The 21,808-nt window shown below is 40.2% G+C and overlaps 2 protein-coding genes across 3 annotated transcripts in view; one reads left to right on the top strand and one right to left on the bottom strand.

Moving 5' to 3' along the window:
- mta1 (metastasis associated 1) overlaps positions 1 to 21,808 on the top strand; it is a 149,531-nt gene that overhangs the window by 6,680 nt on the left and 121,043 nt on the right. The gene's annotated exons all lie outside the window — the stretch shown is intronic.
- Positions 19,585 to 21,808, bottom strand: part of crip2 (cysteine-rich protein 2) — a 33,243-nt gene continuing 31,019 nt past the window's right edge. The window contains exons 7-8 of the mRNA XM_042501275.1: positions 21,154 to 21,211; positions 19,585 to 20,913 (exon numbers count right to left, since the gene is read on the bottom strand). Of these exons, the coding sequence (XP_042357209.1) occupies positions 20,846 to 20,913; positions 21,154 to 21,211 (126 nt within the window). The 3' untranslated portion in view covers positions 19,585 to 20,845. The remainder of the gene's footprint in view (positions 20,914 to 21,153; positions 21,212 to 21,808) is intronic.

Below are 21,808 nucleotides of genomic sequence, written 5' to 3'. Positions count from 1 at the left end.
AAGAAGTTAGGGATGTTCGACCAGTATAAGCTGTGTTTGAGTTGGATGCCTTTTAGTCTTGGCCCCTCAATCAAAACAAATACTCTCATGTACACACTCTTACACACATTCATGTGCAAACACAGTTTGTCGGGGTATGAACAGGTCAAGTATTTGGATCTTCATGGGAACTATCAGGGAAGGAAAGCCCAAACTGGGCACCATGAAGAAAAAAGAACATTGCTGCAGATGTTTTTGATAAAAATAAAAATAAATAAAATAATTTTAAAGAAATGATCCCATGAAAACCACACAGATTGTATGTATTCACAGCAGCCACAGAAACCCACCGTGCTTTGGTAAATCATTGTCATTAAGGCTCATTTAGTGCTGGGACCTGGCATGAGCTCAACAATGTAGAAGGAAAAGAAAGGCCAAACAAATAAACACTGCAGTAAGCTGTAATATCCTTGGCAACGGGCTATTTGTTTGTCATGGACGTTGTGTCCGCTGCTATGGCAACTATGAGTTCCCCAATAACAGGAAATGAAGAGGCTGCATGCTTCTGAAGATACTGTGCGATCATTTCCTCTTTAAGACATGCAGAAAAGTCCATTTTGATTCACTTAAAGTCAGATTTAATTTGTAAAGAAAACAGATATTGATTAAAAAAAGACATCAGTTTTTTTTTTTTCTGCACAGTAGTCTCTCCATCCATTTATTAGTGTATAAATTGGTGTGTATTAATTAGGGCAACATTAGCAAAGCACATTTTCAAAGTGCAATTTTCTCCTATTTCATTTTTACTCTTCTTCCAATAAACTTTTACTTGAGGACAACTCCAGAGTTTATGAGAGAGGTCATAAAGATAGATATTTCCGCATGTATACTCGTATATACACTACAAGTCACATTCACCCATTCACAAACACATTCACACACTGATGGCAGTGGTTAGTTTTCACACAATTCGTGGTTCGGTATCTTTCCAGACGATACTTTCACTGGAGTAGCTGGGGATCAAACTGCTGATCTTTCAATTCATGGACAACCCGCTCCACCTCCTGAGCCACAGTGAAGCTTGCAGAACGCTTCCCTGCATCCTATACTAGAATAATTCACAGAATTGTGAACTACAGTTGAATAGGAAAATTGCACTTATGAAATATTATCTACCATAAATCTGGGAATTAGAATGTGTGCTCAAATAAAACAAGTAGCCTGCTGCTCGGATGCTTTAGATAATATATTTTACCCTGGAGTGCCTGTATATCATCAACATCTGGTTTTGTCACTGCAGTATTTAGCCTCACAGTTTCCCCCTGAGCCCTGTGTTGTGCATTAAGATTTGTTGCACATTCTTTGCATGGTAACCAGCGTCACATCTTAACTGTCTTAACTATAAGTCTGTCTTGTGGATTGCAGCAGCAGCAGCTGCCTTTGTGCTCCTTGTCAACACACTCCAAGAACACACTTTAGAACTAGTTTTACAATATCACCTCAAATTTACTGTCAAAAGCTGCCTTGGCTGGAACTCATTAGCTGAATGGTAGCTCAGACATGGCTTTAAAACAAAAAGAAGGGGGTGACTAATTTTCCGCAGTGAGAAGGTGGTGTATTATTTCAGATAAAAGAACAGCAGAGCTCCATTGAGAGTAAGCTTGTGGAACAATACCATATCTTAATGGCTTTTTGTGGTATTCATGTTTTAGCTGATTCAAAGTGTTTCCTGCTGAGTTCTGCGACGTGACTTCCTATCAAGCCTTTGTCTTCTGTAAGTTATGGTCTTCATGCTCTTTTCCTTTCTCTCCTCTGTCATGATTTTGTCAGTCAAGAGGTATTTGATTGCTAGATTGTTACTGTGAACAATGATTTAATCTAAATTCTGCATTTATCAACATTTTTTGATCCAAGTATAATAAGACCTCCAGGGACTGCACATTTTTTTTTTGATGGCCCAAATATTCCAAAGCCTTGTTAGTCTGAGAAAATGTCCCATTGGACCAAAAGGCAATTTCTCTGACAGCCTGTTATCCCAAAAACAAACATTCATTGCTGGTAAGGACAGGGCAGGCAATTACTGAAGCGGTTTCACATCCCCTTCTTAGTGTATATGAGCTGTTACTATCAGGCAGAGGTTATAGGGTGCAATTCCTCAAAATGAACCGAGCTCACAGATTATTTGTACTGACCAGTGATACAACGTTGAACAAACTGTGGACAAAAATATTTGAACCTCTGTGTGAGGACACTGCACCTTAAGATATGTAGAGCAATTTAATGATATGTGGTGAATAGGTCTGTAATACTGAAGAGATGCCTTGTTGTTGATGCTTTTTTTTGGTGCTGTTGTTGTCGGTGTTATTATAGTTGTTTATCTGATGATTACTGTACGGTACACAATGAATTTCCGAAAGGACTAATAAATATCTCTCCGTAGTTCCTCTTCTTTGAAAATACAGACTCCCTGCAGTGAGACAACCCAATTGGCAGAATAATGTTGGCATTTCTGCACACCACAGGTACGTTACATTTGTGCATTATTTTGTACGTACTAAAACTTGTTCTCAACAACACTGTGGTGAATGTGAGGTTACGTTAAAGCACAAAAACCACTTGGTTATGGCTAGGAAATATCATGTTTCTCTGAAAACACCCCCATTTGTGCAATGTCTTGATGACTGTTCTATCAGTGTTTTATTGAAAGTGTTCTGGTAGCTCAAAAGCCACTGGGAAAGCAGGCACGGGTGGCCAAAAAGCAGACGATACTCAAACGCTGCTGGGAAATGTCTTCAAGGGTCGGTAAAAACACCCATGTTTGTGGCTCACGTTGCTGTAGGAAACGCTGCAAAGGGTTGGTAAAAACACTGGGGATCGGTGGCTCAAACACCACTGGGAAACTGAATCTAGCTGCAGGGAGAGTGTATATTTGGAGGAACAGGACTAAGGAGCAGTGGGCCTTTATTTTTGGGATAACAGGCTGTTGAAGAAATTTTCTTTGGTCCAGTGGGACACTTTGAGAACTCATGGGACTTAGGAATTTTGGTCTGAAGGAACAATAGCATGGCATCATTCCTCATAGTGACAAACCCACAAATATTGTCACTCAACACAGTTCTCCTCAAGTCTATTTGGAGTTTCAATGTCTTTTATCTCACTGAAGCAATTAGCAAGTTAGCACATACCTGCTAAAGAGCCACATATTTGCCCCAGGAGTTGGTAGACCAGAAACAGAACTAAAAGAAAGTGATTTTTGAACTTAACCTACATTTATCTTATGGACACAAACATAACTCCAAATGAATAATAATGTTGTGCTGTATAGTTGTTGTGCTGGTGTTTATGTCTTGTTGCCCTGCATCCAAGGAGCTAAAAAATGTACTGTAAAAGACTTAGTTGGTTAAATAATGATCTTTTTTATTGCCACTGCTTGAACACCAGTTGCTTTTTATGCAGCTTTCTTTCCTGCCTACTTTTCTGATTGCAACTAGGTGCTATAGTTTTCCACTTGCATCTATGAATGAGTAAAGACAGCTGAAATATGTCTAACACTGTTGGTTAAATATTTACACTTTGGAACGGGTTTCCTCCTCAAACTCAATAAGTGATAAAAAGATACAATTCCCTCTTTGTTCACTCTCCTCCACAACTTCTACATGCAGTCAGTAAATCAAGTCTTTCTTCTCTGCATCTCTGAAGGCGTCTCCCATTCAGAGCAGAGCAGCCTTCTCTATAAACCTCCATCCTGTAGATCATGTCAATCAAGTTCACTGAAAGGTGTCAAATAGCTCTTGACCACTGCCCTTTAATTTAGCACTTGTTGACAGTCTCTCAGGACTTTACCTCTGGTATCCACAACACTCCAAATGTGGTTAGATTTCTGCTCATTAGAGTCCAATTTTGGCTGTGATACCAACTCACACTTTATTTTAGCACCTTTGGGCCTGTGAAGGGTAATAGAAATGTCCGCAGAGAGATTTGAATATTTTTCGGAACATAAATACCGACACATTAATGCAAACATGGGATTCGCAGTTGCTAGCTCAAGGCTCATTTGTCACTTTTTAGGAACTCAGTGGGTCTCGTATCACCTCATTGTAGACTTGGCTGGCAGTCAGAACAATCAAAAGTCTGAAAGCATTTCCAACTGAGCAGCTACAAGCATGCTTTCTTTTCTGTGTCTTGGCCTTTTTAAAGTTTACAGTAGGCGGACACATGCTGGACTGCATCCCCAGACATTAATTTGGACAAAAGATGGCTCATAAATCCGTCTTGTGCAACTCTTGGCAACAGTTGCTGTGTCTAAGGTCTGTTATGGTGCCATGTTGGGTTTTTAGGCTAGACTTCAGCACTAGACTCTGGAGATTTTTTGAATGCTTCTGCCATAGTGACCAAAACTGCCAGTATAGTTTGTCTGACCTCTATCCTCTGCCTACTGTGGAAGATATTAGTTGTCCTGCATTTCTGCGTTCAGAGGTCCAATGTGTAGGATTTATGGGGATAAATGGGCAGAATGAAACATAATAAGCCAGTTTTCTTTAATGTACTATCACTTGAAAATAAGAATTGTTGTGCTTTTGTTACCTGAGATTAAACTGTGTTATTAACATGGGGAGCAGGTCCGTGTTAATGCAGTCTGCCATGTTTCTACGGTAGCCCTGAATGGACAAACCAAACACTGGCTAGAGATAGGGCCATTTTTTTTTTTTTTACGTCAGCAGCCATTATTAATGATCCCTCCATGACGAGCCAAACAGTGTTGGAAAAACATAGATTTTTAAAGAGGAACTGCTTTATTTTGTGCTTTTACCAGTTTGAATCACCAGGTCTGTTTGTTGTGGAAAGGTGTAGACCTCTGCAGATAATTTGGCTCCTAGTAAAAACCTCCTGAACATCTGGATCTTAAGCTATCAGAGGAATAAAGGTGAACAGACATCAGCAGTTGCTGGGCAAGCTGGGCTACACTGATTTATAATCTGAAACTGCTTTATTCAGTGTTTCTACTGGTTTTAGTCACCTGGACTGTTTGTTTTGGAGAGGACCACACCTCTACGAATAATTCAGCTCATGGTAAAAACCTCATGAACATTGAAACTGAAGGAGTTCATGCTTGCAACATAGGAGAAGTTATAGCTGGTTGCAATCTGTAATGCTCACTGCAAGATGCTACAAAATCACTGGCCTTTGCTCCTTAAATATATATGCACACATTGACCGCAAGACCCAGGAAGTCACAGTGACTGGTAACCTTCCACATCCATTTTTATATTTATGCATTATAAATTACACAGACTGCTTAATAATAATCTTCTGGCGTCATGTCCATAGTTAAAGTGGTATTGATCCTCTCATTAACTTTCAGCAAGAAAGTGAATAAACATGTTTGACCAAATGTTAAACTATTTAAAATAGTTGAGTGTTCTTCAAGGGCAAGTGGCAACTTGGAAACATAACACTTCTGAATGAGAATCAAATCAATCGCCACATAAAGGAGGGCTGACCACACACACTTTTACAAAGTTTGCAAGTCTGGAAATTGCTCCTGCAGAAACCCCACCAATCTTAGCAGCTCGCCCCGTCCACCACTGCTAACAGGCAGTTTTCATCACACAGCGGTTTTCTTTTGATTCTTTTAAAAGCTCCACGGTTGGTTTCCATCTCAGCCGAAACTGCACTTAAATCCTGAACACTGAGCAATCACAGCCCGAAATAAAGCTTTGAGTAGTTACGTTTTTATCCTGGAAATGCCACATAAATCCCAGTTCAGATTGATCACTGGACTAATGATTCACAAAGTGCACAGAATTACATGCTTGTGCTCTCCTTCTCCTCGTAAGTCATGTTAAGGAGAGGCAGCAGGAACAGTGACCACTGACAGACTATAAATTTTACTCAAACTGACTTCATGGTCAGGCAATAATTGAGACCGTTTACTGGAATGATAAAAAACAATGTTATGCTTTTTTAACCTTGTAATGTAGAGTTCATATCACAGAGACTGGAGAATTGTCAGCAGCATGGACGTATTTAGAACCATTTAGATAAATGCATGAGGTCATTGATTGTTTTGTTCTGACTCTGATAATCAGTGAACAAAATTAAAACAGTATGGAGTATTCACAACTTAATAAACCAGCTGTGTGTGCCTTAACACCCATAATTAAAGCCATTAACAGCACTTAAATCAGATTTCACCCTGAAGGAATGCTCACATCAAAAAGATTTTCTACATTCTCGTGTTGGCATATCTAACAGTCTTATTTTCCGCTCTCTCACTCTTTCCCACATGGTGAATTTAGAATATTAGTGGGCTAAAATGACTGTGTGCTGGTGTTTGGCAAATAACTGTTATGCAGTGTGCTCTGTGCAACTGGAGAGCGCATTAAGTGAATGGGAAAAAAATAGAGCTTATGTTATTTATAACTTAAAGCTGTCGGAACACCAATCGGCCTCTCCTTCAGACGGAATTTGAAAATGCTAGTGAACGTCAAATCTCAGTCCGAGAGACATTAATCATCAAGTGCTGCATGTCTTTATTTCCATAAAACCTCATAAAGTTGGTTCAGTGACTGACAAATGTTATACTGTAGAGAGTTGCTGGCTGGAGGTAACTGCCCAAATGCAAGGTAAAGGTTGCATTATATAAAAACATAAGATAATGCCTTAGCCTCCCTGGAAAAGTTTATTCAGGGGTGCTGGATTGTCAAACTTTGGATTCAGTGCGAGCAATGTGAATTCTGGCCGTGGAACAGTGGACCAGTTCTTTACCTTTGCAGGTCTGCTGGAGGGGTTATGGGAGTTTGCCCATCTAGTTTACATGCGTTTTATGCACTTGCAGAAGGCTTTCAACTTGAGCACTGGTCCGCATACTCGACACAAAGTCAAACACGTTTCCAGTGGGTGTTGACCTCAGCCAGGGTTGTCCCTTGTCACTGATTCTGTTTTTGATACTCATGGAGGAAGGGAGCTGGTTTGGGAACCTCAGAATTTCATCTCTGCTCTTTGTGGATGAAGTGGTTCTGTTTGAGGGGAGTTGGATCTCAGTGTAAAGCTGCTGGGATGGGAGTCAGCACCTCCAAGTCGGAGGCCATGGTTCTTTGCCAGAAAACAGTGGATTGCCCTGTCTGAGTTGGGAGAAAGTTAGTGCCCCAAGCAAAGGAGTTCAAGTATCTCTAACACATACACATCCCAAGTTGTCACATTACTACTTTTCAGTGGACTTCCGCATCTACGTATTATGTTTTAGGTATCCTTTTGTGTCTGCTCTTTACGATGACACCACAATAATGCCAACAAATGCACATGTTTGGTTGAAGCTGCACGTGGTATTGTTTAGACAACACAAGCACATGACAACCTATGCCGGGATGTCAATAAACGCATATGCTGGCAGGGATGACTAAGGTTAGGAAACATGGTAAGATGTAGAAAAAAAATCATCACATTCAGACAGTAAGCGAACACTGGATTCCTGCATGAAAGTCTGGGGTTTGTTGGGCCCATCCACCGCATTTGCAATCCTTATACTTCATTGTTGCTGGCAGCGTTTCAACCTGACACCGTTCTGTGGCATATCATATGGATGCAACAGGTTATATCCTGCCACGTTCTCAAGTGCGTATCAGTCTGAAGCGGCAGGTGCCTTCTGGCGGGGTACAATAACAATGGGACCGGTTCTCTCCAGCCATCTTGTCAGCTGATGCTGTCCAGGAGTATATCATGTGGACACAAAAGGTGCCTTTTGACGTTGAGATTGTATGTGAAAGCACTGTCAAAGCGGCAGTATTTGATATGTTCGGAATGACACTGGGCTTGTCTGTTAAGGTCTTGTTCATAAGTGCAGGTAAAATGGAGCGTGATATGAATAGGTAGTTTGGTACAGCTGAAATGATAAAACTGATAGAATGATGGAAACACTGGAAATTTTATTTGGAAAATTTGTTTCTCAGTACCCTGTGCACCATTTCATCCCAAATCCATAAACAATGAGCGGTATTTCCAAAAGTTTAATCCAAATGAAATATACACAGTTTCAAAGATTTCATGGAAACTTGACTCTGTGTATTTTGTTTGCTGTTGCTGCTACCAGATGTATCTCCACAAGTATGGCGGGTGGCCACTGTTTGTGGTCCTCTGTTTACAATTGTTGTTGCTTTCAACAGCTCATTAAAGATGGAGGCAAAGACCAGTAAATCAGGGTATGAACTGTGTTTGATTTAATGCAGAAATTCGAAGCATACAAATGAGGGTCATAGTTTTGCATTGAAAGTTCTACCATCTGTGAGAGTGTTTACTTTGTTGTCAAGGCTCAAGCTTTTGGTGGTTGTTCTGACAGTGCGCAGACCAGTAAGGCTCACCTCCAGAGAACCATTCCCCCTCTCCATCTGGATAAAGATAGCCCCATTTCCAAATCGGTGCTACAGATTTTGTATTTGCTGTGTCTGATGTGGTCCACTTCTGGCTGTTCGGCTCAGCCCCTGTGTGAGCTGCATCTCAGCGAGGGATCTGGATGTTGCACTGAACAGAACACCAGACTCCAAGATGTGTTTTTTGAAGTGGGGTGTAGATGTAAATGGATTCTGACAAAGCTGAACGTGCAAATTGGATCCATAGTGGTGTGTTTTTGGGCCCTTTAATTGTCCAGGAAAGTTTGACCAAGCATGTGTGCTTTTTTCACTGATGACATAATCATTCACATTTTACATCTGCAAATTATTTTTATCTTTTTGAACCACAGTTTTCTATTTCAGCTGCTGCGCTGGAGGAAATCGAGTTTAAGGTTTCCACTGTCAGCCCTGTAAATGGCAGGTTTTGTCCCTGTTACATCACACAGTAAAGCAGTTTTAAAGAATATTTCTGCATGGCATGTGCAGTTTACAGTGTTAATGGTGGCAGATTTTCCACTTGAAATTCTTAGTAATTTTTGAAACAGTGGGACTTGATTTCCAATAGAGGTGACAAAGGCAAGCTTTTAATTTCTAGTCAATTACCATCAGTGACAGCGGTGATGTCTGCTTTTTGTGCGGCCACACCTAGATCATTTGCATAAATGAAGTGGCTGCTTCCCTCACTTTTTGTTTGGTTTTTGGTGTTGATTTTGAATAGCACACTACCCTGTGGTAGACCATTCTTAAGAAAAGCCAAAGCTCTATAAGAGACATTTTCCTAAACATTGAAAAGTGTCATTTTTTTGGAAAACCACTTTCTTTCCTGTTGGACAGAACCATCAAAATCTTGCGGTTTCCTTGATCAGTTTCTACTTGGACCAAATCAAATAGAGGTTTTTGTGGCAAGGGGATTTTTGAACCACATTTCTTGGCAACGTCACTAAGCCTGTCCAACCACAGACCGATGAATAATCAAGAGCTAATAACACGTTATACCTATAATAACATGAGTCGTCAGACATGTTTAGGTCTGGATTGGGATACATGTTTGTGTGATCTCCCCTTTCTGTTCTTCCTCCACCACTGTGAATGTAATGGAGTAATTTCTGCTTTAGCATTAGAGCTTTCCAAATCATACAAAAAGTAGGAGATGTTTGAAATAACTTGGAATGCTGCTTGTCTGAGAAACCCGGGTATCCATGGTAACTGCCTCCCATAACACAAACAGGCCTCGATTTCCCGGCCAGACAAATAAAAGGCAAACACAGAGAAAATGTTTTCCCAAGTGATAGGCTTTGAAGGGTCCCTGCGGTGGGCTTTCACCATGTGGGAATGCTCTGAGACCACTAAAGAGGTCTGTGAAATCATATCAGGGCAACAGCTGAGGTCTTTGCAGGCTGAAGAGTGCAGAATCGAGATTACGTTGAGATTTGCTCTGGTTTATGATCCATCTGCTGTCCTGCGCTTAGACTGGCAAAAAGCATAAGTATGACACAACAGACTTATAAAATAAAATTCATGCAAAACAACAGGAACTGACCTGAAATTTGATAACTATTGTTTCAAACTATTGTTTTTGGACATATTTTGTGGAAACTGTCTAGCGCATTGGCCAGACTACCTGGGTGAGCAGCGTTTGAGAGCTACCATGCTGAACTGCTGCTGCTCACACACAGACAGTGTTGTTGCTGCGGCACTGCTGCTACAGAGCTGCTTGCTAATATAACTACTGTACTCCACCATTAAAAGATAATATTCCACTTATTAACACGGCCATACTAATATTTAAAATATAATGCCTTGTGCTAACAACTGAAGGGCTTCTGTCAGCCGAAATGTTGTCAGAGGCGGTGTAATGCCAATATAAGTATCAAGACCATTTTTACTGTCTATTTTTTGCTGAGAAACGCACACGCCAAGCGGTAAAAATCTTCAAGACTCCATTTCTCTAAATGAGCAGCAGGTGCACCTCAGCATCGCTGCTCACACTTGCATTGTGGCTGCTCTAACCTGTAAACACTGGTGCCAAAATGCTTCATATTCGATATGTTGCCATTTTGGCCCAGTTTGGGTTTCTTGAGAGACTTACTCTGTCATTTCACATATTGTTACCCAAAAACCACATGAACTCTCTAGTAAGCAAACACAATGTATGCTATTCTGCAACCCTCCCACCTCTAGTAAAATTTAGACTTCTTCATGTTGCCGGAGCTGAGCTCACTGCCTGTCAGACACTTGCCGCTCCGTTAGTCTGTTTACAAACATAATATTATGTTAATCACATTGTCATATTACTTATTTCTAATGCCATACAAGCTGGATTTAGCTGGTCGTCAGCACAGGTTGCTGATGTAGATATCTTTTTAATTTGCCAGATTGTATCATAATGACGTGTGCTTGTTCAACCAGTTTGCCTAAAATCAAACAGGTTCAAGCTGGTAAACTGGTTCTGACTGGCAAAACCAGAAATTGTCCCTACTAATTGACATTCCTATCATCTTTCATCCTCCACAAGAGACTACAAACTGTTTGCTGCTCTTTCTGCTCAGTGCCCCTCCTCACTTGTTTTTCATCTCAGTCTGCCTGCACACTGGGTCCATTGTACACAGAGAGGCTTTGCCCTTTTACCGGACACTCGACAATGAGTGAAGCTGCTGTGACGACAGCAGGCGTGGCCTTGGATGCAGACAGACCGTATTTATGGAAGTCATAAATTGAGAATATCAAAATGTACAGTATTGCTTTAAAGCTCCCAAAGGGAACCAGAGCACATTCAACACATCAGTAACTAAACATCTGCTCTCCTGTCCTTCTCTAAAACCATTTTCTAAGCATGTTTGTGTGCACAGTGGCTCCAGGCCTGGTGATTAGATCACTGTTTTTATATCTGATCTCAATTAAAGACAATTTAGGTGGAGTTACTTGTGACAGCTGCTGCATTCACAGACATTTAATCATGCAAACTTCAGGATTACTAAATGGCTACTTTCTCACTCAGTGGTGTTTGTGGATCAAGGGTCGAACAGTTTATTACAATCTTATTAATTCATATCAAGCTGGTGCATAGAATCATGCATTAGCTACTTTATTCAACCTGGTGAGACATTTGCAAGCTGTAAACACAACATTGACATATCTTGACATCTCAAGATAAAGTTAATATGGCAAACTTTTTAGCAAAGAATTGCCTATTACCCACACCCACACAAAGCAACATTAACTTTAACTTGGAGTTATGTGTGTCCACTTGGTGAGTGCAAGTCCAATATTCACTCTCCTTTTAGCTCTGTTTTGGTTTCCATCAACTCAGCTAACGTAACATAAGCTAATGTTACCTCTCAGAGTTTGCTGCACAGTGTCGTTACACATGTAGCCGACATAATGTATGAGGTCATATATAATTTTGCTAACACTATGTTACTTAAACTTAGAACAAATGTAGATATCAGTGTGTGTCTATCTTCTTTACATTGAGCTGCTTAATCTAAAGAACACACTTTGCTGTGTTTATGTGAGGTTAAAGGAACGGGATAAAATACACTGCACTCTCTAGTCTCTCAAGATACCCCATATCAGTAATGCATTCATATCATGCACAAGTTAAAACTGCATAAGGCTAAATAAAACAGAGGAAAATAAAAAGTTCTGATGCTTTTCTGTGGAGGTCTATGAGCACAATGTCTGAGTGCATTGTGTTGCTGCAAATGGACAATTTTGAGAGAAAAACATTTACTTGTCCCAGACATATTTCCTCCTCACTGCTCATTGCTTTTCAGTGAACATCATATCTGAATGCAGCAGCCCACCTACAACCCTGGGACTGAATCCCACCAGAACTTTAATGTGCTGTTTTTCCCCTGCGTTAGCACCCTCTCAGCTTTCCAACTGTCCAAAACAGGATCACACAAAATACTAAAAAAGATGAATGAACTGCCAACTTTCCTTTTTTAAAAAAAGCATGGCAACCCAGGCCGCTTCACTTTTCCAAATGAATCTCTTTTATTCTTTCCAGCATCCACCTCTCACCCTGACACTCAATCACCCTCCTGTAGAACATCTTGGTTTATATATATACTGAATTAAATATGCACAGTGGAAACCAGCATGAAAGAGCAGAAAGAAAAACAGGAAAAGGTGACAAAAGAGGGAAAGACTTAGGACAGATGTGATGATGAGGAACCTGCTGTTCCATGTGATCGGTTTAACAGCTGCTTCCTGCCATCTGAAGGGTGTGGTTGAACATTATGTAACTGATCTGACATCAGTAAAGCACATTTTTAGATGGGAGACTTTGCAGCGTATTTGACTTTACTGCCTATATTTGCCTCAGAGACTGCAGAGAGGACATCATGTGACATGACTGACATGACATGTTTTAGGCACACATTTAACTTCAGCTAGAGCTTCAAAATAACCATTTAACCCCTTGAAACCTGGAAAAGTGGCTTGATTTATTTCAAAAATGTGGGAAGAAGGCAATGAACAACTTAAGAAGCAATGGCCTGGGGTGCCCAGTACCGGGAATCCCATATACAGAGGCTATCTAAAAGCCTCAAAAAAATCTTTTAAAAAATGACAGAGGGTTAGGGTTAGGGTTTAAAAGGTTTAAAAGTACTTAAAATACTTGTGAAAGGCATCTGAATGGAGTATAAGAAAAGTGATCCAGGTTTCAAAGGGTTACTTATTTAATTAAACTGTGTGTTTAATGTTATGTCTTTTTAGTCACATCATGTTTTTCCTTACCAGTACCGCTTCAACAGACTAGATAAATGACAGCAGAAATCTCTGTTGCTCTTGGATTTGCAATCAAAGGACCGTCTTTGTATACTTTGTTAACTTATCTATGATATGTTTTGGCTGGCTCAACCAGGGGTGAGCCAAAATAAAGCCTATCCCAACTGTCACTGTCCCTGTTTGCCCCTGCCATGAAGTATCACAGCTCAGACACAGATGCTGTAAGTGTGAGTTTACCTGAAAAGGCTGCTGTTCTCTTTGTGTTATCGATATCTGTGTAAAAAAAGAGAGCTCGCTTTACAGAAGGCATGATAAAAATCCCCTCATCGTGGGCTGGGCAGACCCAGAGGAACCAGTGGGAGAGAGGGTTACAGAGGATTTGGAGTGTAGGAGACAACAGGGAGGGGAGGTCTTGGCTTCATGCCTGGACAGTGGCAGCTTGCCATGGTTTCATGTCTCTTCACCGCTGCTCTCGACAGTGCGAAACACCAGATGGCCCACCTGTGCTGAATGATTGTTCATGTGGGGTAGACTTTAAAAGTTTAAGTTTGGGCTGTTGGGGTAGCACGGAGGTTCAGGGGTTCAGCTTTTACCGCCTCGCAGTTGTATGTCTCTGTGAACCAAGTTGCAACAGCTTACATTCATGTCTGTAAAAATGTGGATGCTTCACACACACCTTGCCCTTGACAACCAGCATAGTTTCAAGGTGGGCACCCAAGATTTGTGTCACCAGTTCAGTTCCTGACCAAATGTTTCCCCCTCTGTCCCTGAGCTAAAGGGTTGAACAATGAACACGTGTGTTTTCAATGTCACATTATTATGTCACAGTGAAGTTGTCGTTTGACTTTTTGGATATAAAATATCACCCTATCATTTTACCTTATTAAACATTTGTGTGAAATGTTGCCATTTTTAGTGTATAAATTCTCAAGTTATGGTCAACTTTGACCTTTGACCACAAAATTCTAATCAATTCATCATTAAGTCCATGTGGATGTTTGTGCCAACTTTGAGAAAATGCCTCATGCAAATGAGACAGACGCAAGGTCAGAGTGACCTTTCACCACCAAATTCTAGTCAGTACATTGTTGACTGAAAGTGGATGTTTGTGCCTAATTTGAAGAAATTCCCTTAAGATGTTTTGGAGATATTGCAGTCATAAGAGTGAGATGATTGCATGGTTTGAATTACCTTGCATATGATCACCATATTCTAATCACTTCATCATTGAGTCCAAATGGACATTTGTGCCAAATATAAAGAAATTCCCTCAAAGCGTTCTTGAGATATCATGTTCACGGCCATCACTGGCGTGGAGGCATAAGAATGCAGGGTCCATCTGGCTGCGTTTGGGCGCGCCCAAGCTGTCGAAGCCGTAGGGAGAATATTATGAGCAGAAGGAGGGAGACGCTGCTCTGTGATTCAACTCTTGCATCTGCCTCTCACGGACTGTGGATGCAGATAACTGCCATATAAGAAATGTAAAAGAACGGCGTGTGCTGGAGTTTTTTGAGGTGCGACAGCATCTGTAGGTTTTGAAAAACACCATTTGGGACAGCAAAAGAATACATTGTCTCCGTGATGAGGAGGACAATGCTTATAAAGCCCCTGACCCCTTTTACTAAGACGCAGGATCTGATGTAACTGAAATGTTAAACCAGACTTATGCAAAAAACCAGGCCTGTGATGGCACATGTGTATTTATGTTATTAAGTGGGCAATTCCCATCAGATGTTTTCCTGAATTATCTGTTGGCTGGAGCAGTCGCTATTGGAAAAAATCATAACTGCAATGTAAATTCGTAATAATTAGCTAGTCTCAATAAGTGTTCCGAAACATGTAATTTAATTATCAAGAGGCGCCTCAATAATTCATTCAGCTGGTTAACTGAATGGGAAACAATGGGAAAGAAAACAGTGATTCCCTGGCAGTCTGTCACCCACCTGACTGGGACTGAAGTTGAGCTAACATGGGTGTACAGCTGTTTTACAGCTTCAGAGTCAGACTGACACCTCACCTCAAAGAAATGGGTGTTAAGTATTTTTTAGCACTGATCGCTCAGCTTATTCTAAAGGCTCAAAAAACCTAAGAGAACACCTTTTTTTGTGAATTCAGAACAGTTTATTCCTTTAAAATACATCTGAGGTTTCTGTAACTGATTCAAGGAGGTCAAGTCTCATATGGAAAAAAAGTGATACCACATTTGTTTGGGCATTAATCAGGATTCGGCCTGTTCGCTCATGTTGCCAGGCTACTGTCAGTCGACTCTGATCAAACCACACCCACACAGTCCTCAGTTTTAAGTAACATTTACGTCAACATCCAAGCTGTGACTGAGAACATGGACGGCTCACATCAGAAAGACTGTTGTTCAAAATGTAAAGAAACACAAGTTTAAAGCCACATTATGTAGCTCTTCGGTTATCACTTTGGCACCCACCGAAGGCCTCTGTGTGCAACACCACTGTCGTAAAACACATAGGACTGTTACGTCTTCCCTTCATAGACAATGTGTATTTGTGGAAAAGCTGAGGGATGCAGAGACATGGAGATAGACAAGGTGCAGTAATATTACCAGACTTTTCTTGCCATGCAACAGTTGAAGTCTGCGCAACTGCTGTGCTAAACTCCAAACTTTTTGCTTGGTTATCTCTCTTTTTGTCCTCAAGCTTCCTCAGTCACTGTCACTGACGAAATACTTGTAATACTTGAAATGAATGGGTCAGAGGGAGAGTGAGCTGTCTACTTATTCAAAGATCGGCATTTCAGTCCTCAGCTCCTCCAGTCTATATGTTGAATCCTTGGGCAATATAATATATCTCAAATTGTTCCCGATGGCTGTGCATTAGAGTGTGATTATGTATTAATGTTTAACTGAGTGACAACTGGCACCTTGTACAGAATACAAGCTGACATCCAATTACCTTTTACAGCGGAAATACTGGCTTTCATTCAGGCTCGGGGCTAAAACTGCTGCTATGGATTGCCTGGTTCATGTAGTACTGCAAGCTTTTTTGGGGGTCTGATATCAACTTTAGCATAGACATGAGTTTGGTGTTGTTGTTTTGCATGGTGCAGCTGTCAGAAAAGCAGGCTGGCATTGACAAAAGGAAGCTTGGAGGCATACAGTTTGGATAGTTTGTATCTGATCTCAACCTGAATTGGTTCTTGATTCCCATCCCTACACATGAGCAACGGTTCATGTTAATGCATGTTAATGGTCATCCTAACCATCCATCATATATGACGTAAATGTAAAATACTCTAACCTGTGTATCATCGTTGCATTTAAGTCATGAATATTTAAGGATCTAGAGATATGTTTAAGGTAGCACCTCACCTCTGACAAATGAACCCATGAATGTCCCTCAGCATTATGCATCTTTGCGACAAAGCCAAAGTTGAAAGCAAAACTATTTTTTGGATATGAAGTTGCTGCTTTATGTTTGAAAAACAGAGATCACCAAAGAGACTTGTCTCGGCCCTTGTGACCTCTCCACTCCCCTCTCTCTTCTCTTACGACTGCTTTGGTCACTTCTCTGAAGCTTTCAGACATCTGGTGGATGGGTTAAGTCCGTGGAACGTTCACATCCCCAGTATGCAAGTTTCTATTCAGGGAATAACTGTAGATGATGGAAATATTGTTTTATGATGTGAGACAAAGTCTCGCTCCCCTCAATGAAGAGGAAATGGTCCAAAGGAAAAGAAAGACACAGGGAGGAATCGATATCCCCTTATTGGAAAAGCAGTTATGAAAGACATTACATAAAGAGCAGATATTTCCATATCTAACACCTCAAGTGCAGAATCACTCGACTTGCTGAGTTTAGTTTATGGAAAGTTTATTTCACTGGTTGTTCTGAGAAGATAAAACATGTTTTTGGGCACTTTTTCTTAAGCATTTTAGCTCTTAAGGTAACAAAGTGAACTTGAAATGTCTTCGTGTGGACATACGTACTGCGTAATAGAACAAGTTTGCATCCACACTAGCGGCTCTGTAAGGGTGAGGCTATCGTCAGTTTAGCTACCACCAACAATGAAGAAAAGCAATCTTTCTGCATTTGCTATGGTAACTATAACTATAACTGTAGCTGTTGACTGTTCATTCCTGAGGCTAACACTCCTTACAGGTGGTGGCAACTGAGTTCTCTGTGAGTCCTGTGTGTCTAATTCTGTCTGCAACAGATGGTTTCATTTGGCAGACTCCATCACTCTATCACAGTCAGGCCAAGGTGTGTGTGTGTCATTTGAAAACAATAAAGACTTCACACGTAGGCGGACGCCAGTATATACAGACATCTGTTTGGTATCCAGGCAACCATACTGTTTCCCCGGGTGCGACCCAGTACAAAGATGTTTCCACAGTGAAATTAAAAGTGACCAAATGTGGGGAAAAGGGAAGTCCACATTTAGATTTTATGACTGAAATTATGTCATAGGGTGCAACTGTGGAGCCTGTGTGTGCACGAGCAAAGCTACCGTACTCCCGTTACACTTAAATTCTTTAAAAGTGATGCAAGACTGAAACCGTGCAGCAAACTGACGCCATTCTTCCTGTTGTCACTCATTATGTCCATATATGTGTGGCAAGCGATAAGTGCTAACTGTTGCCTCAGTGTAATAACTAAGTAAACACCCTCTGGTCTCTTTCAAACACACAGTTATTGTTCCTTTAAATACTGTGTCAGAGGATCACTGTGCCGTACTGTGTCAAAACAAGATGATCCCCTTCTAAAGACCTGTCATTGTTGTATGCTGCTAGTTTTACCCTCTCTGTAGTGCATGAGGCAGTCAAAGATGGACAAAAAAAATGATACAATTACAATTTAGCACCAAAAATGAAATTATACCCTCAGAAATATCTATATAGTTTAGCAGCCTTTCTGACAGCCCCAGAAAGTGATATATGACCATAAATTATATGTACTGACTGTTTTATTTGATTAGGAAAATAGAAACAATGATTAATTCCAATGATTTGTTTGTGCAAGATCAAAAATTTGGATCAGCGAACAGCCTAACTGTAAACTGTCTTTTTTTTCATTATAAACTGCATGCAAGCACAATTCAACCAGTGTGGAAAATATGGTTTACAATAATAATGAATTAGTTTTGATGATTATCATTGATATGTAGTTTGATTGCGATTTGCATGAGTGTAGCATCCGTGCAGCCATGATCATTCTCTGTGGGTCCCCCTCCACCCTTCCTCTGAATATTGATAAACCATTTATTAAATGTTCACAATGCTTCTAAAGTTTTTCTTTAAAAACTCAAATAAATGAGTTGGTCTTAATTTCTGTATCTGTATTGTGAATCTTACCAAAACAAAATTGTTTCAAAAACGTCAGATGAAATTATCAAGAAATCATGGGACCTGTAAAATAAAACATCAGCTAATGTCCAGTTCATATTTAGCTAAGAGATAAAGAAACACCTCATGTAACTTTAAAACTTTCCCACATGCATATATCATGGTGCTTTTCTGCCTCATAAAACATGCTGCATTACAGTTATGACAGTGAAGACCCGAGACGAACGAGCCAAGTGATTCATTCAGGGAAAACTCGCTAACGGCTCTGCTTTTGTAATGACGTTTCACAGAAACTAAAGCCCGGCAGACTTACTTCTCACTGGAGTGTGATGCATCAGTTTTCTCTGCTCTCAATCACCAGACTAGTCTGGAGAAGTTTATAGATTATATAGAGTTTATAGAGGTTTATTGTCTCCATAGTTCAGACAGGAGGGAATACAGAAACATGTAAAAAAAGATGCATAATCTTCAGTGTAGCTCTGTTAATGTCTCAATTTTTGCTTAAATCAGACAAATCCATAAACTCACACAAGTCGTTCATTCTTAGAAATACAGGTGTTAGCTAGAACCATGTAGGGTTCTTTGGCTTGTCCCTGATGGATAACCCTTTTTGGTTCCTGGTAGACCCTTTTATAAAGGCTCCACATGGAACCCTTTCAGAGGGTTCAACCAAGAAAAAAAGGGTTGTCCCCAGACCCATCTGTGAAAGGTTCAACCCAGAACCCCCATGAGAGGTTCTACAGAGAATATCTAAAGCATTTCCACCTTCTAAGGGTGCTAACGAGAACCCACCCAGCGAGTTCAACAAAAAAAAACTGTTTTATTCCAAGAGGTTTTATCTAGAACCCAACCAGGGGTTTTTATTAATATTCATCTAGCACCCACCCGGAGGGGGTTCTACCAAGAACCCTCTTTTATCCCAAGAATTATTCCAAGGCTTTTGTCTTAAACCCACACAGAGGATTCCCTTGAACAACCTGTAATATTCAAAAAGGTTTGTCTCAGTCCCAGGTTAGGGTGGTTCAACTGAGAGCCTTTTTATATTCCAAGGCTTTAATCTAGAACTCACCCAGGGAGTTCTACCAACAGCCCACAAGATTTATGTTTTTTAGTGTGAGGTTTATTAATTCTTGAACAGAAAATGGAGAAAATAAATGTAAAAACACAGAAGAGTTTCTGAAATATTTATTTGAGGGATTAAAAAGACGAATGCAGCGGGGCTAAAGTGCAGCCTTTCAGTTCTACAAACAAGTGAGCCCTGCAGTGTCTATGAAGCCCTACGATGTACAACAGGTATCAAACAAACACAGTAACAGTCGTACAGTAATACTAAGGATGCACATTCTGACAGAATGACTTGTCTGTAGTGTTTCTACGAGCTAAGCTACTGTTTCTGCTAATGGCAAAAAAAAAAATACTTCAAATAGCGCGTCATCTCTTGGAAAATAACAGCAGGGTTATTTATTTGAAATTAACAATAAAAAATCTTGATCATAGAGATTTATACAGCTTACATCGCCTTTTTTCGTCAGTTTGACCTCCTTCATGATCAGTCCCATAAAAGGGTAGTAGTACAACGGCTAATTAAATTTAAAGGACGTGATTTCAAGCAATAAATACATGTTTCTAATCATAGCCCTCCCTTTGCAAAACTTCACCCACATTCTAGCTTTTTTTTAAAAATAGACATTATTTATTAGCACAATCCAGATTTTGACATTAAACAAGTAATTAACATATGCTCAAAAGTAGAATAAACTTATATTGACTTAATACAGCCTCATGGATGTGAAAATCTTGTAACAGTCGCCTGAGAGATCCACTTTCCCATCTTTTTACAATGTCGGGACTTTTTCAAAACTAATTTTTTATTTTTTTTTTTACCTAAGGAATGTTGTCAGGCAGCCAAAATGCAAATATGGCAAATGTAAAATACAGATTTATTGGCAACGTGCTCCTGAGCACCACCTGTGCGTGCAGCAGCCTCCGAGGTCACATTCCTCTGGCTGTCAACACGACCCACAATGCACTTTTACACACCTGAGAATCACTCTCCACATCTCAAAAACAGACATCCTTAATCACACTGGTTCCAGGGTACATAATAGAAATATAAGACCTTCATACTTTAGACTATGGTGACATTTAATGTGTTCTCATATAAATGTGCAAAAATGGTCGTATTATTCTGTGGGAATGCTGGACTTGGCTCTCCTGGAGCAAATACACATATAAACACGTCTAGGCAATTATTTATATTCCTCATGGTGCTAAATGAGCTGGGAGTGGATCAGAGAAAAGGAGAAAAGGATCTGGTTGTCTCAGGTATGAACGCACAGGTGGAAAAAGGAGAAATAAGGCTACAAATAATACTGTGGTTGATGGTCAGTGTTGTGTAGAGAAGAGGGTTGAAGCTGAGGGGAGAAAAGGTTCAAGGCTGGGTCACTGCACTGGGCTCCTTGTCATAGATGTAGCTGCCAACACCACCAGTGTTCACGCCTGGAGAAACCACAGGGACAGGAAGCGGGTGTCAGAGGGGTTAACGGAGAGGGTGAGAGAAGGTACAACAAGAGCAGGAGAGGTTGCAAAACATTTCCTGAAGCTGCTGCTGTGATGAAATGACTCTTGAGTAACAACTTGCAACTTGTGTGCAGCGTGGATCAAGTGCTCAGACATATTGACATTCTGTTTCAAGTGTAGCTGATAATTTTTGGGTTGACAGCACCCTCTAGCGGTTACCTTTGGGCCCGAAGAGAACAGCATAGCATGGTTTGTGGCAGTAGGGCTGGCCGTCATGCTGGAATATAACAAAAATATCAACATTAACACAATAAAAGGGATATTTTTACATCCCAAAATAAGTCAAGCAGACAGGTTGACTTTGACTTTTACAAAGAGAAACTTTTGTTTATCCTGGTCTCAGTTATGATAGAGATTTTTAACCTTTTTCATGACATGATCACAACATACCATGTTGTGATCATTTTTAATAGATATTGCAATGGCAATATAAATTGAAAAATTATGTATAAAATGATGATGATGATGTGATTTTTGCTTGGGTCTGTACTAAACATGCAAATGTAAGTATAAAAATATTATTTGTACGCCGGGGCATTTGTAATGGCACGTTGTGACACATTGCATCAATAAGTTGCAGCTCATGGGATTTGGATATTGTGCTTGGCCATATGGTGATTAACTTAATAATTCAATGAATTGAGCAGCCCTACACGAATTACGTGTCGATTTCCCATTTTTCTTCTTTCATCCTGTTTCTTTGTTTAATTTGACCTTTTTCTTGTTCTTATTTATCTTGTACTGGTGAGAAGAGAATTATTACTATTATTATAATATTATTATTATTATTGATTACAGGTGTGATGATGGAGCT

The sequence above is a fragment of the Plectropomus leopardus genome, chromosome 14 (genome assembly GCF_008729295.1).
Source record: "Plectropomus leopardus isolate mb chromosome 14, YSFRI_Pleo_2.0, whole genome shotgun sequence".
NCBI classification, from domain to species: Eukaryota; Metazoa; Chordata; class Actinopteri; order Perciformes; family Serranidae; genus Plectropomus; species Plectropomus leopardus.
This window is presented reverse-complemented; position numbering and strand designations above follow the sequence as displayed.